The sequence below is a fragment of the Halichoerus grypus genome, chromosome 5 (genome assembly GCF_964656455.1).
Source record: "Halichoerus grypus chromosome 5, mHalGry1.hap1.1, whole genome shotgun sequence".
Lineage (NCBI taxonomy): Eukaryota > Metazoa > Chordata > Mammalia > Carnivora > Phocidae > Halichoerus > Halichoerus grypus.
The window spans coordinates 187216835-187230125 of NC_135716.1; the positions used below are offsets into that span (position 1 = coordinate 187216835).

At 61.9% G+C, this 13291-nt stretch overlaps 2 protein-coding genes across 7 annotated transcripts in view; both read right to left on the minus strand.

Moving 5' to 3' along the window:
- AGRN (agrin) overlaps positions 1-9681 on the minus strand; it is a 34397-nt gene extending 24716 nt beyond the window's left edge. For 5 of the 6 annotated variants that reach the window (XM_036110173.2, XM_078073954.1, XM_078073956.1 and 2 more), the window contains exons 1-2: positions 9369-9681; positions 6935-7196 (exon numbers count right to left, since the gene is read on the minus strand). In XM_036110173.2, the coding sequence (XP_035966066.1) occupies positions 6935-7196; positions 9369-9575 (469 nt within the window). In that variant the 5' untranslated portion in view covers positions 9576-9681. The remainder of the gene's footprint in view (positions 1-6934; positions 7197-9368) is intronic. The other variant, XM_036110174.2, reaches the window with a different exon arrangement.
- A 2258-nt stretch (positions 9682-11939) lies between these two features.
- ISG15 (ISG15 ubiquitin like modifier) lies at positions 11940-13062 on the minus strand. Its single transcript, XM_036110210.2, has 2 exons — positions 12929-13062; positions 11940-12505 (listed from the first exon to the last, which is right to left on the minus strand). The coding sequence occupies exons 1-2, from the start codon at positions 12929-12931 to the stop codon at positions 11999-12001; spliced, it is 510 nt and encodes a 169-aa protein (XP_035966103.1). The 5' UTR covers positions 12932-13062; the 3' UTR covers positions 11940-11998.
- Between the last annotated feature and the right edge of the window lie 229 nt (positions 13063-13291).

The window sequence follows — 13291 nt, forward strand, 5'->3', positions numbered from 1 at the left end:
GGGGACTGCAGGAAGCCAGGTGATGCCAGCGTGGTGAGGCCTGAAGGTGACAAGGGTTAGGAGTAAGAGATGAGGAGCCAGGGGATGCAGATCCTCAGGCCTGGGGAGCCCTGGGGGAGGGAGCCCAGTTCAGGGCCTGGACACCTGCCAGGACACCGGCTGTAGCCACCAGGGGGAGCCATCTGAACAGAGGAGGAGGAGAGTAGGTGCCGGGAGGAAGAAGCAGGGGTGGAGTGGGGCTGATCCGTACCCTGTCCCTCTTCTCCAGGACAGCCCCAACTCCACCTCTTTCTCCATCCGGCCCTGCCCATCTCCAGGAGGAAGAGAGAGCTGGGAGAGCCAGGGAGGCACCGAGGTGTGGGCAGTGCCTGGAGAATCAGGACACGCTGTGTTACTGCTGAGGGCCTGACTGTGTTGAGCTGGGCACCTTGGGGAGGCAATGAGGGATGCACACACTGGCACCGAGGTCTGAATGGGGGTGCTCGATGCAGGTGATGACTGGGTGGGTGTCGGCAGACAGACGCTCGCTGGGACTCGGAGGGGCGGAGGTTCAGAAAACAAAGGGGCGGAAAGACAGAAACCCAGAGGAGAGAGCGGCGGACAGAAAATGGAGGCAGCCCTGGAGTCTGTAGGGGGACCTTCTCCCCAGGGGGAGAGCAATGGGACTAGCATAGAGGGTGCTGTCATCAGGTGGGAAGGTGGAGGGTCCCAGGGTGAGGATCAGCCTGCTCTCTCAGCCAGCGGGTTATAGCAATTGTTTCTGGTTTTCCAGCTCGTTGTCCTGCACTATGCCCAGAGCAGCTTTCTCCCACCGCTCAGCCAAGCTACGGGGACACCTGTTGTTCCCTGTACCCGTTAGACCTTGTGCGGTCTTTTCTGGCCAGAACACCCCTCCCCCTTTGCCTTCACCCCTCAGTGCATAGTTCACACCTGGCTTCCTTGAGAAGCCCATCCAGGACCCCGGCAGGCCTCTGTGCAGGTGACCCCATTTCTGGTGAGGATCTGGCGCTGGGCTGTGAATGGATGTGTGGCTGAGGAAGGAGCCACTGGATGAAGCAGTGAATGGACCCAGCCTCACCACCACCCCTTCCGGGAAGAGAAGTTGGGCACACAAGCTCTCTTTTCCGGCAGGCTAGGGCAGGCCATAGTCTGGCCCAGATGTTTGTGCTTTTATTTCTCCCAGATGTGCACGGGAGCCTCCTATCTACGGAGAGAAGGGCAGGTGCCTCCAGCAGGCACACCAGGCTGCCTGCTTCTCCCAGGGCAGGAGTGGGGTGACTGAGAGGAAGCTACTAAGGAGAGGAGCAGGGAAGGCTCAGACCCACCTCTCCGGACCTGCCCAGCGTGACTCCCTAACTGCCCTGCCGCTCCCAGAGCCCTGTGTCAGACTCAGGGTCCCACAGGCACATGCTGGGATAGTGAACCTGAGTGGCCCCCAGGGACTCTGTCCTGTCACCACAGCCCTTTCATCTCAGTGCTGAGAAACCACTGTGGTCACTCCCAGAGGCAGAGCCTGCAGGAAGAGGTGCCCAGCCCTGTGCCAGGCCCAGGGTGGGCAACAGGCGGGAAATGGGACAACCCATAGCAAGCAGAGGCCAGGACCCCGCTGTCAGAGTCCCTGCAGGGCCCCTGTCCCAGAACAAGCCCAGGGAAACTAGGGTGGCAGAAAGCACAGGCCACCGGCCGGGGCTGACCAGAACTGTCATGGGCACAGGTCAGTACATCTGAGGCCACGGGCACCATGCACACGTGCGTACAGACACGTGCACACACGTGTGCGGGCCACACAGCCGGAAGCCACCGGCTGCTTGCGAGGACAGAAAGCTCCCCCTCTCCTGAGCCTCTGCTCCACGGGGGAGGGGGAGGGGGGACTAGGAGGGGCCATCTTCCCCTTCCCAGGTCCAGCTGGAGGCAGCCCCTGGCAGGGGGTCTTCCTCAGAGGAAGTTCTCAGGATCTGCTCTGGGGGGAGAGAGGCCCCTTTGAGGGGAGCTTCTCTCCCCACTGAATGCCCCTCCAGAGGCCCAGGTCACCCCCTCTCCAGATCCTGACCACAGCCTAGGCCTTGAACATGACCCCTCCTAAGCCCCAGTAGAGACCCGTGGGGGGCACATTGCCCCCCTTCACTGAACTGCGTCACTATCATTAGGGTACCTGTCACTGCGGCCGCCTCGGTTCTCAGCCCCTTTTACCTGATCAGTGAGCACTTCCAGTGGGCGCTCCCTGGGACTCCGGGGTGTACCGCACCATGTGGGCCACTGTGGTGATTGCACCTACAGCCCCAGCCCGGCCCCAGCCAGGCCGCAGTGCGGAGCCTTGATGCCCCTGTCCCAGTGGCAAGGGGAGCGCTAGGGCCAGGAGGGCAGAGCAGGAAAGGGGGTCCCTTCTCTACCCTACCCCCCGGTCTCTGAGCAAGGGTAGAACTTGTTGGGCGAGGGGGAGATGGGGTGCAACTGGCCTGGGTCCCACAGGCAGAGGCAAAGGGTGGGGGGTGGGAAGGAGGCCTGTTTCTGCAGCTGTTTTCCACCCTCCTGTGGTGATGGGCGGCAGGCTTTGATTCTCATGGGGTTGGGGGGGATTAACCCTTCAGGAAGGAAGCGACACAACCTCGATGGAGGAGGCTGTGCTAGACCCTTGGCCCCGAGGCCTGGGCGCCTGTCCCACTGACTTCCCTGGGGCAGCCCCATCCCATCCTGTCACCCTTGCCCCCCAGCCTGTGAGGACTGGCAGGGTGAGGGCAGCTAGTGTTGAGCAGGAGATCTCCCATATCCTCATCTGTGCAGTGTGGTCCCAGCACCCACAGAGGGGCTGCAAGGGCAGAGCCAGCCCCACCGGAACGTGTTCTGCCCAGCACAGCTCGGGGTGGCCGGCAAAGACAGAGGGAGAGGGAGGACAGTTCCAAAACAACCTCTCTTTCCATTTCCAATCTGCAGGGGCTGGGGAGCGAGGGGGTGGGTGGGGTCTGGAAAAAGCCAAGAGCTGTTTCTACTAGCTTAGCCCTGCCCAAAGGGAAGACATCCCCAGGGAAGTGACACGAGAGTAAGCCCTTTGGTTTCGGCTAGCAAAGCCCCCCACCCTGGGGCTGCCCCAGCAAATGCACACCAAAATCAAAGCCAAAGCCAGCAGGTGCCCTGGAAGCACCTGACTTCCAGCCAAGGACTCCCCGGGCGGGGACAGGCCAGCACAGTGGGGGGTCATGCCCCACCTGCGCAGACTCCCTCCCCCAGCGAAGGGAAGGAGAGAGAGTGGGGCAGGCAACCTCGAGTCTGGGCCTGCCTTCCCTCAGCCCTCCTGGCTGACCTGCCTGGGGGAGGGGCCCAGGAGGACACTGGGTGGGGTCTGCAAAGGGGTGGGGTGAGAACCCACAGTCTAGAAGAGGGCAGAAGAGGGAACAGGGAGAAGCTACCTACCTCCCACTTCAGCAGGGAGGCATGTGGGGGGAGTAGGGCAGTAGGGCAGGAATGGGGGGAGTACAGAAGCTAAGTGCCAGGCAACAGAGGGAAGAGCCCAGAAACCTCCCTGGACATCTTCCTGCCCCACACTGTGGGGAGCTGGTCCCTGTCTGGATGTGTCTGCCACCCACACCCAGCTCCAACGCCTGTAGGGCCTGAAAGAAGTCAGGGGGCTCAGGACCTATTGTCTCTCCATCCTGACCTGCAGCACTGCCCTCCTTCAGGTCCTAGACAGCTGGCCTGGCAGGGAGGCATGGAGGGAACTCGCTAGAATCGGGCCTGCCAGGACCCCCTCCAGGGCCGGGCAGGGCTGGGATGGGCCAGTGCCAGACTTACTCTGACCCCGTCCCTGTGCCAGGCCCCAGTTGAGAGCAGACAACACTTCCTTTCTCTGCTTCTGGCTCCTAGTGCGGAGGGAAGGGCCCCCGGCCTTCAGCCAGGCCCACGTCCCTTCTGGGGGCTGCAGAAGCCCTAGGACCAGTCTTCATGAGGGGAGGGTGGGGAGGGTGGTGGGAGCGTGGGGGCTGAGGGCTGGAGGAAATGCCCGCTCAGCTGCCAGCCTGGGCAGGCTCACAGTGCGTGGGCAGCTGGTACTGGAAGAGGCCAGGCTACTTCCCTGACGAAGCAGGGGGTGGGGGTCTCCTTCTGGCAGAGGCTGCCCCAGAGCAGCAGGCCTCCCTCACCCAAAGGTGGCGCAGAGGGAGGGACACATACCTGTCTCAGTTATGCCAGGAATGTGGTTCCCCAGGGGGAGGAGGAGGAGGAGGGGGAGGAGGGGGAGGAAGAAGAGGAGGAGGAGGGGGGGAGGAGGCCTCCTGGGGGCTGGAGGCTGGGGAAGGAAGACCCTGTAGGCCCTGGGGGGAGGGACTGCCTGTGCAGCCCGGCAGCAGGTGTCCCTTCAGGACACTGCAGGGAGGAGTGCCTAGGCAGGGATGAGGAGGGAGCAGACCAAGGGTGTACCCCAGGAGGTAGGCCTGGGAGAACATGCCCCCCACCTTGGCTGCTCTGGGCCTTTAGGAAAGGGGGGGGCTGGGGAGGGAAGTGTGCTAGGGACAGGGATTTCCTGCACACAGTGGGAGCTGGTGGTCTCAGGGTGACGTGGGCTGCCCAGGCTTCCCTCGGCCCTGTGGGGCTTGGACAACTACGGAGCCCCTGGGAACAGAAAGGGGTCAGAGTCAGATGGGGAAGAGTCAGCTTAGCTCAAGCACTGTCCATCTGTCCCCCTCACTAGGGTGAGGCCTTGGCTCCCAGAGAGCCTAGGATGGAGTCCTGGGGTGGGGTCTGAGGTCCTTATCTCCTGCAGAATAGGAGGAGGACATCCTCCCACCCTCACCCAGCTTGGGAAGGTGGGCACAGAATTATTCCTTCCCCAAGCTTGGTCCTAGCTCTAGGGGGATCTTGTGCCTCAGGTCTCAGGGAGCCTCAAGTGGGAGGCACCCCCCTCACCCTGGGCCTTTGGGGTACATCAACCCTGTCCTAGAACCCAGGCCTCCCAGCCCACCCCCCATGGCACCCTGGTTTGCCTTCAAAGCAGAGATCTATGTCACCCAGCTCAACACTTCCAGGCACCTCACAGTGGAGGCTGAACTCCTCCCTTCCCTTTGGGGAGGGAAGCACCCTCCCCCAAAGGTGCTTCCCCTCCCCCTGGCTCCCCCTGCAAGGCCCCAAGCCAGTCATGGCTGATGCCCTTCTCTGCATCCCCTCTCCCCAAAACCATCCTCCCCAGCAGGCCCAGCCCAGGGGAGTCCAGTGCCTCAGCCCCTCCTGGTGCTCACAGCATTGGTGTACACCGGCCTGTGTGTCCAGCACCACCCTACCTCCCCTTGGAGCTCAGGTCCCAGCCTAGCATCTGAGTGCTGGCTGCCCAGGGCACACAGTAGGCCAGGTCTCACCCAGTCCTGGCTGGGGGGGGCTCTCCCTAGGTACCCTCCTTTCTAGCTGTCCCTGTGCCCAGCCTGGCATATCCAGAGCCAGGGGCTGGCATGGATAGAACAGGCTTTGGCAAGATGCCACACCTTGTTCTGTCCAGGGTGGCCCTCCCGCCACATGCCCTCTGACCCCACAGAAGGCCAGTTACTGAGTCACAGACCCTCAGGCTGGACCCGCCCAGCTGTAGAGTTGATAATTCACTCTATCTTACAGGGACAGGGGACTTTCTGTACCCTGACTCTTCTTCTACAGCTTCTCCTTAGACGCCCCCCCCAACTCATCCCCAAAACTTGGCAGCACCATCCCACAGACTGCCCCATCGCCATGCCGCCCTCCCATCTTTCCCCTAGACCTGTCCAGAGCAGGGCCAGGGTCTCAAGTCCTTGCTCGGTGTGAGGGCTAGGCTGGGACCCCTCATCTGAGCCACTGCAGGGACGGGACCTGCTGGCATCTGTGCAGCCCCAGGAACAGATCACAATAGGCTGGGCAGCGTGCCACAGGGCTGCCCCTACTCCTGCACAGTCCCTCTCAGACCACCATCCAGGATCCCACAAAAACAAAGCTGGCATCACAGCCCAAGCTAGATAGAAGGTGGGACTTCCCTGCTGGCCAAAAGGAGACAGAGGGACAGAGCTGCCTTCCAGAGAAAGGAAGTCACAGACCCTTCCCACTGCCCTGAGGAGGAAATGTTCTTTCCACTCCCCCTCCCCACCGCCCCCCTCCAATGCATCCCTTCCCAGGCAGCCAGGAGGGGACAGACAGGATGTGGGGGCGAGGGGCAGTTCCTACATTCTCCCTGCCACATTCCCCAGCAAAGGATCTCAGCCCCCAACTGGGACTCTCCTGGGGCAAAGTGGGGGGGGGGGGCGGCAGGGAAGCCATGGTCATGTGATTCCAGCTCACCTCACAGAGGCTGGGCTGGGGGAGGGGTGCTCTTGGGCCATCCAGAATAGACATGTGCTGTGTGGACAACAGACAACTCAGTTAGGGAATTCCACACCACCCCACAAAACTCCCCCTTTCCAGAAATGACAGGCCTCTTGGAACACATAAGGGGGCATCCCCTCCTCCAATCCCTATGCCCCACTCTGAGGGGTTTGCTCAACATCTGGGACCCGTCCAGACAGATGTTTGGGCTTCTGCAGGAATATAAACAGCTGGTGTTCATTCACCTGGTCCCCGCCTCTCACTCAGAAAAGGACCCTCCAGGAGGGGGTGTGGAGCTGGCGGGGGGTGGGGGGGTAAGCAGAAGAGGGGGAAGCCTGTCCCTTTGCAGGACTGAGACTTGCTTGGCTCCAAGACAGCAGACAGTGGCATTGTAGGGTGGGGGTGGGGGGTGGATAGTGGGAATCCCTGCTAATGTCAGAGAATGGAGCTGACCTTGAGATGGCCAGACTCAACTGGGAGATCAGGGAGATAGGAAGGAGATCAGACCACCACAAGACACATGTGCTCTAGCCTACAGTGAACTCTCCTCTGCCCACCAGGGCATGATGGAGCTCCTCCAAGCCTGCCCACTTCAGTCACCCTCTTCCCCTGGTGAGTCCCTAAATACCTTCTACACAGTGTTCCACTTCCTCCAGATTCCGCAGGGTGATGCGCATGAGGCTGGAATTGAGCATCAGCTCATTTTTATGGGCTGGCCACAGGTATGGGGGTGCAGGGTTCACAAAGAAGATCCTGGTGTCCCCAGTGGACACCTGGTTGTCACAGATGAGGGGGTCTCCAAAGCCGCCAATCACCACCTTGTTGCCACCGTCAAGCAGGCTCTCTTGGGTCACCATGTCTTTGCCCTTCAAGTACCGCCAGACTCGAACCTGGGGTGGACATGGTGGGGGGGACAGATATCAGTGGTCCTCTTTCCACTGGGGAGATGAGGCCAAAGAGTTCAGGGACAAGCACCAGACTGGGCACCTGGGCTTTTTCTTCTCTTCCCACCTCAGTTGCTCAGGTTGGATGCCCAGAGTAGACTCAAACCCCAGGGCAGAGATGTATGGAGATCTTTGGGTCAGCCCCCCAGGAGGAGGCTGCAGGGAAGCACACACACGCGATGGATGCCACACTGCCTGTGTGTGTCACACAGAAGAACATGCAGCCTGTGAACACACACCCTCCCACCCCCCGGGTCTAACTGACCCCAGCCACCTCCAGTAATGTCCATCTCAGCTCAGGCTGGATATGGGAAGGGGATCCACCTGGTCTAGGTTCCCGCCTTCCATGTCCCTGCTTTCCCCATCAACCCACCCACTAAGAGCCAGGGGCACCTAACATGGACAATGGAGTTTCAGGGCAACAGGCTCTGAGCTTAGGGCTCTGGGTCAGCTTGGCTCCTTGCAGCCCTGTGGGTGGGCTAAGACACCCCCCCCCAAGAGGTGAAAGACCCCTCCTCCTGCCAGGCTCCTACAGTGAATGTAGTCAAGGCAGACTTGGAACCACAAAATCAAGTTTGGGCAGCACACACAGGGCGGCCCCACCCTACACACTCTCACTCCTGGGGCCCTGAGGGTACCTGCTCTGACGAACCAAGCCCTGAGACACCCACAGCTGGGGTGGGGGGTGGGGGGGTTGCGGGAGCTGCAGGCTATCCCGGGATGTCCATGGGGACATATGCCCAGGGGACGTGAGCCCACACACTCTCTGAGAAGAAACCCCTTTCTTCAGGAGCTCTGGGGAGCTGAGACTTCTGGAATGGATGATCAAAGACAATGGTGGCCTCCCCACCTGCCAGGTCCCTGCTGGGAGCCTTGGAACTGCAGCTTCTGTAGGGACCCCCTCCACCTTCCAGTGGCCCAGCTGGGGGGTAAGCCTTGTCCAACCTTATCCCTCCCAACCCCAGACACATAGTAGGCTCTAGAAGGATGATAACCAGCAGGGAGAGGGCTGGGCCGCTTTCATCGCCTCCCCCCACCCCAGCCACACCCAGGAGCAGCGGGGAGGAAGTCGGGAAAATCCTGCAGGGACTTGGCAAAGTGCCCTGGCGTGGTGGAGGGGAGGGGGCTGGGCTGGGGATCCCAGCTGTAGCCTGCACAGGCCAATCTGAAAGAAGCTGCCACCCCTCCCCATCTCCATGGAGAAGGAATGATCCGATTTCTGGTCAGGGAGGTGGTTTTAGGGGCCAGAGCGGGGACGGGCCCAGGTCCCCTGAGCCCTCCCTAGGAACATACTGTGGGAAAAAAAAAAACAAAAACAAACAAACCACCAAACCTATCCCGGGGGGGCTCCAAGATCCAACTGAGGGAGCGGCTGGGCAAGCCGCCTCTCCTGTGGCCAGGGGGATCCAGTTCTCCTAGAAGCAGGATGGGGCACCTGTCCCCGCATTTGAGGCTGAGCAACGGTCCCGCCCACTTCTCTGCTCCTGTCTCCCGCACCTAGTCACTGCAGCCCCAGCCCCCAAGGATCCCTGGGGTTGGGAGATTAGATGTGCACCCCACTCTCTCTCCTGACCACCCACTCTTGCCTTAGTAAAGGCCTCTGGGAAGGGGTGACAGCACTGACCATAGGCCGAATCCCCACTTTCACTCCAAGCAGAAGGCGTCACCTCCTCTCAATCCCATTCTTCTCTTTAACTACTGGGGAGGGGTGCGGTAGCCATCCAGTTTCCCTGGGGGGCGGTGCACTGTTTGCAATAAGGTAGTGGGCCTGGGGTGGGGGCTGGGGCAGACATGATCGGGTCTCCCGGGCCCGGGCACCGCGAGGTGGGACTGCAGCGGTGCCGCAGGAACTTTCCCTCTGGCGCTCGCGAGTTTTCCGGGACCCGGCTCCCCACGCGGGGGCTCGGCGGTCGCCAAGGGAGCGGGAGCGGGAGCTGCAGAGCGTCTGGTGCCCGTTCCCACGGCCCGGGGCGGGGGTCTCAGTGGGGCGGCCAGTTACTCGAAGGGAGGGCCTCCGGACTAGGCGTCCAGGATGGCGGGGGAAGAGACCCCCCAGCCCAGGCTTCCAGGAGAGTTTTTTTTGGGGGGGAGGGTTTCAGGGTCCCGGCGGGGGCCCACCTTGCACGAGTACGTGTGCTGCACCGGGTCCACGTTGAGAATCTCCTCCACGGTGCCGGTGAGCACCACATTCGCCTCCTCCTCCCGCCGCTCCAGCGCGCGTTCCGGGCACGTCCCGTCGGCGCTGGGCAGGGCGCGCGCGGCCACCACCAGGAGCAGCAGTAGCGGCTGCAGCGGGGCCGAGCCGGACGGCCGCAGGCTGGCCATGGCGCGGGCCGAGGACGGCGGAAGGCGGCCAGAGCAAGCGCGCGGGCCTGGCCGCGCCGGGAACGGGACTAGACAGGACGGGACGCAGCTCCCGGGAGGCGGTGGGAGCGCGGGCGGCGCGGGGGCGGGACCCGGGGCAGCCCCGCCCCCTCCCCGCCTCCCCACCTCCCCCCAACCCAGCTCCCCAGCCCGCGCCGGTCCCCGGCCCGCCCGGCGCCCTGCGACCCGCGCCGGCCGCGAACAAAGCGTCGGGACAGCGGCGCCGGGCGGAGGCCGGGCTGGTGGGAGGGAGGGGGCCGGACTGGGTCGGGCCAAGGTGGGTGGTGGGACTTGCCAGGGCGGAGGGCGGACCGAGCAGGGGGGTGGGCGGGCCCGGGGGGGGTGCTCTCTTCTGCGGCGCACCACCACGGACTCCCCTCCCCCTCTCGCGCGGACGTCTCTCCCCCACCCCACCCCATTCCCCCCACCCCGCCCAGGAAATGCGGCTGCAATCGGGTTAATGCATAATCTGGAGGCGACGTGACGGGACTTCCAAGGGGTTCCAGGCTATGCCGTGGCCAGAGCTGCGGGAGCTTCCTGGCCGCGGGAAGGGGCTGCCAAATCCTGGGACCCCGCCGTCCCTCGAGCCCTGCAGGGCTGCGCCCCTCCCCTGGCGGGAAGAACCTGACGGGGGAACTACAGCCTCTCTTAGGAAACTGGGGACGGAAACTCGCCCGGGCCCGGGACCCCCAGCCAGTTCAGGCGAGTAGGCGGCCCCTGCAGGCCGCGCCCCCGGCTGGCTAGGACCAATGTGGTCTGGGGGCTGTGGTGATTGGTCAGAACGGAGCGCAGACCCGCCCACCTCCCGTTCCCGGGTCAGCTCGGGGCTCACTGCGGAGTGGAGGGCTCCCTCTGCAGTCCAGCTGAGACAATGTCGGGTTCGCGGTGGACGGCCAGCCACGCCCCCTCCTCAGCCCCCAGGTGGGCGCATCTCCAGCCAGCCGGTCTCGGTACCGGGGCGGGGAGGGGGGGAGAACTGAGATCCAGAGGGTACAAATTAGAGCCTAGCTTAGCTGAAGATTGAGGGGAAGGGAGAGGAGACCCCTTCTGTCCCTCCAGGGCTGGGTCTGCGGCACACCCCCTCACTCCAAGCCAGCCACAGATCTCTGAAGCAATGGAGGGTGAGTGGTAGAAGAGGCCCTTCTGGAGGAGGACCTTACCTCCCCTCCAAGGGGATGTGCTCTCACTTGCTAATTTGTAGTATGACAAAGAAGTGAGGGTGGGGACCCAGGAAATGAAGCTGGAACCAGGGGAGCACCCCTCCCACACACATACACACAGCTGCCTGTCTACACCTACTGGTCACAGACAAGCCAGACCTAGAAGTCCCTCGGCCTAGATACAGACCCCCGCAGACCAGAAATGGGCTTCTGGGTCTCCAGCCAAATTACGCTGAACAGTCTGAAAGCTGAAGTCTGAGTGTCCCCAGAGTCATGGACTTTAGCCCAAAGAAGTGTATGTTCTGTGTCTCCCATCTCCCCCCTCCACCCCGCCCTGCCCACCACCCCCATCTTGCCTGTGTCCAAGACTGACTCCATCTGGCTCCCATGGAGCTCTGGGGAAATTGGTATAGAAAGAAGCATTCTATGCGAAAGCAGTTGTAGATTTTGCCAAATTAGGTGCCCCCATCTGGGACAAGCTCTTCCACATGGGCTGGAGGCACCCCTCATTCTTGGAGGCCTCTCCATTACGTGAAGCCCTGAAGGCAGGTGTGTCTGTCGGAGAATAGTCTCCATTCAGCAGCTTGCTCCATGGTGACGTGTGTTCAAGGCCCTGCCCCCACCCCTCCCTAGACCAGTGCAGACTGGACAGGGCAGGCCGATGGGTCCTGGAGGGCCAAGAGGCCCCAAGGCCCTGACTGGTGTGGAGGAGCCTACCTCACAGCCCACCCAGTCAGGGCCTGGGGCCTCATCCTCTCCCCACTTCCAGGGGTGCTGGTCCCAGCAGGATCCTGACCACATCTTCCCCTCCCCGTACGTCTGCTGACCCAGATGTGGGGGTTGGGAGCCAGTTGTGCAGAGGCTGACTAGGGCTCAATCTGGATGGAGCGAGGGTTGGGCTCCAGCAGAGGTGCCTCTTTTCTTTCTCTAGAAGTTAATTTCCCAAAGGTGTGGGGACCTCATCAATTTGTCCAAGGGGTGGGTGGGAGTGGATCACTATTTTGATCTCACTAGACTTGTCCCTTAACTTGGCAACCCCAGCCTAGTGACCACCCAGTGACCCTGGGTCTCCTTATCCCACTTCGTCCTCTGTCCCTCCCCCAGCCTCAACAGCAGGGATGCAGAAGCAAGGGGTGCTGGGGGAAGGACCAAACGTAAGGTGCCATTTAATTTTGCGTCAACTTTTATTACGCACACTTGATCAGGGACTCGGGTGGGTGGCCCTCAGCGCTGCCCTCCTGGTCCTGCCCACTCCCCACCCCCACCCCCCCGCAGGCGTAAATTCATGAACACAGTGCACTGGGGTGTGAGGCCATAGTCCCCCAGCCGGTGCCGGTCGTCCATGGGCTTCCCCTGGAAGCTCAGCCAGAACAGGTCGGCCTGCGCATGCTCCTGCCGGCACACCTGCTGCTTGAGCTCAGCTACGGTCTGCGTCAGCCGGACCTCGTAGGCGGTGTTGCGACCCTTGTCGTTTCTCACCAGGATGCTCAGCGGGTTGTCACAGCTCTGCACCACGAGCAGGACCGTGCTGCCCGGGCACAGGCCCTGGCTGTCAAGGGGGACCCCATCCTTCAGCACTTGGCCGGCAGGGTGGGTGACCAGGCGCTGCTGGAACACAGGCACGCCGGTTTTCTGGGCTATCTGCTGCTTCAGCTCCAGGGCCAGCATGGAGTCCCTCAGGGGTACCAGGAGCTCCTCACCCCCCAGCATCTTCACCTTCAGGCTCCCCGCCTGTGGGCACCACACAGACTCAGAACCCGGCATCGGTCCTGGGAATGCTGCTCTTTCCTCCCCACCCTCCAGGAAAGGGACCCCAGGGGCTGGAGGCAAGCAGGGAGCGTTTCCAGAAGAAAGGCCAGCCACCCACAACCATCACCTCACCTCCCCTAACCCACTAAGATGCCCCTCTGTGCCAATGCCAAGGGGATCTCAGGGTTAAACACTGGGCAGAACATGCTTTCCAAGATCCAGACCCCAACCCGACATCAGAAAGAGACCTGTCCCTCCCCTCATGCTTAGGGACCTGTGGGAGCTCCAAGCAACTCCACTCGCCCGGCACACAGTGGATGTTCCGCCCCTGGATGACCCCAGCAGTGAAGTAGGAAAAGAGACTGGTACAGAGCCCACCTGCCCCCCCCATCAAACACCCCTCACCATGACTGTGGTCTCTGGCACCGGATCTTCCACAGGCACAGACAAGTGGGCTGCCTCTCAGCTTCCAGCTCTTCTGCTGCTCGGCCCTTTTATGAACCTGAGCCGTGCACGTCACGGGGAGTGTCGGGGAGAGAGCCTCACCAGTGGCTGAATTTAGCTTCAGTTTCAGTTTCCTTTTCCCAAGGCGTGCCCCAGTGAGTAGCAGAAACAAAACAGAATGACAAGGATAAGAGCCGGGACTATCCATCTGCCCAGGGACTCAGGACAACACCTTGCCCCGGAAACCCCCTAAATGTCCAGCACTTCAGGTTCTTTACAAGATGCACGGAAGTCATAATAACATGAACTAACGATTGGAAACTT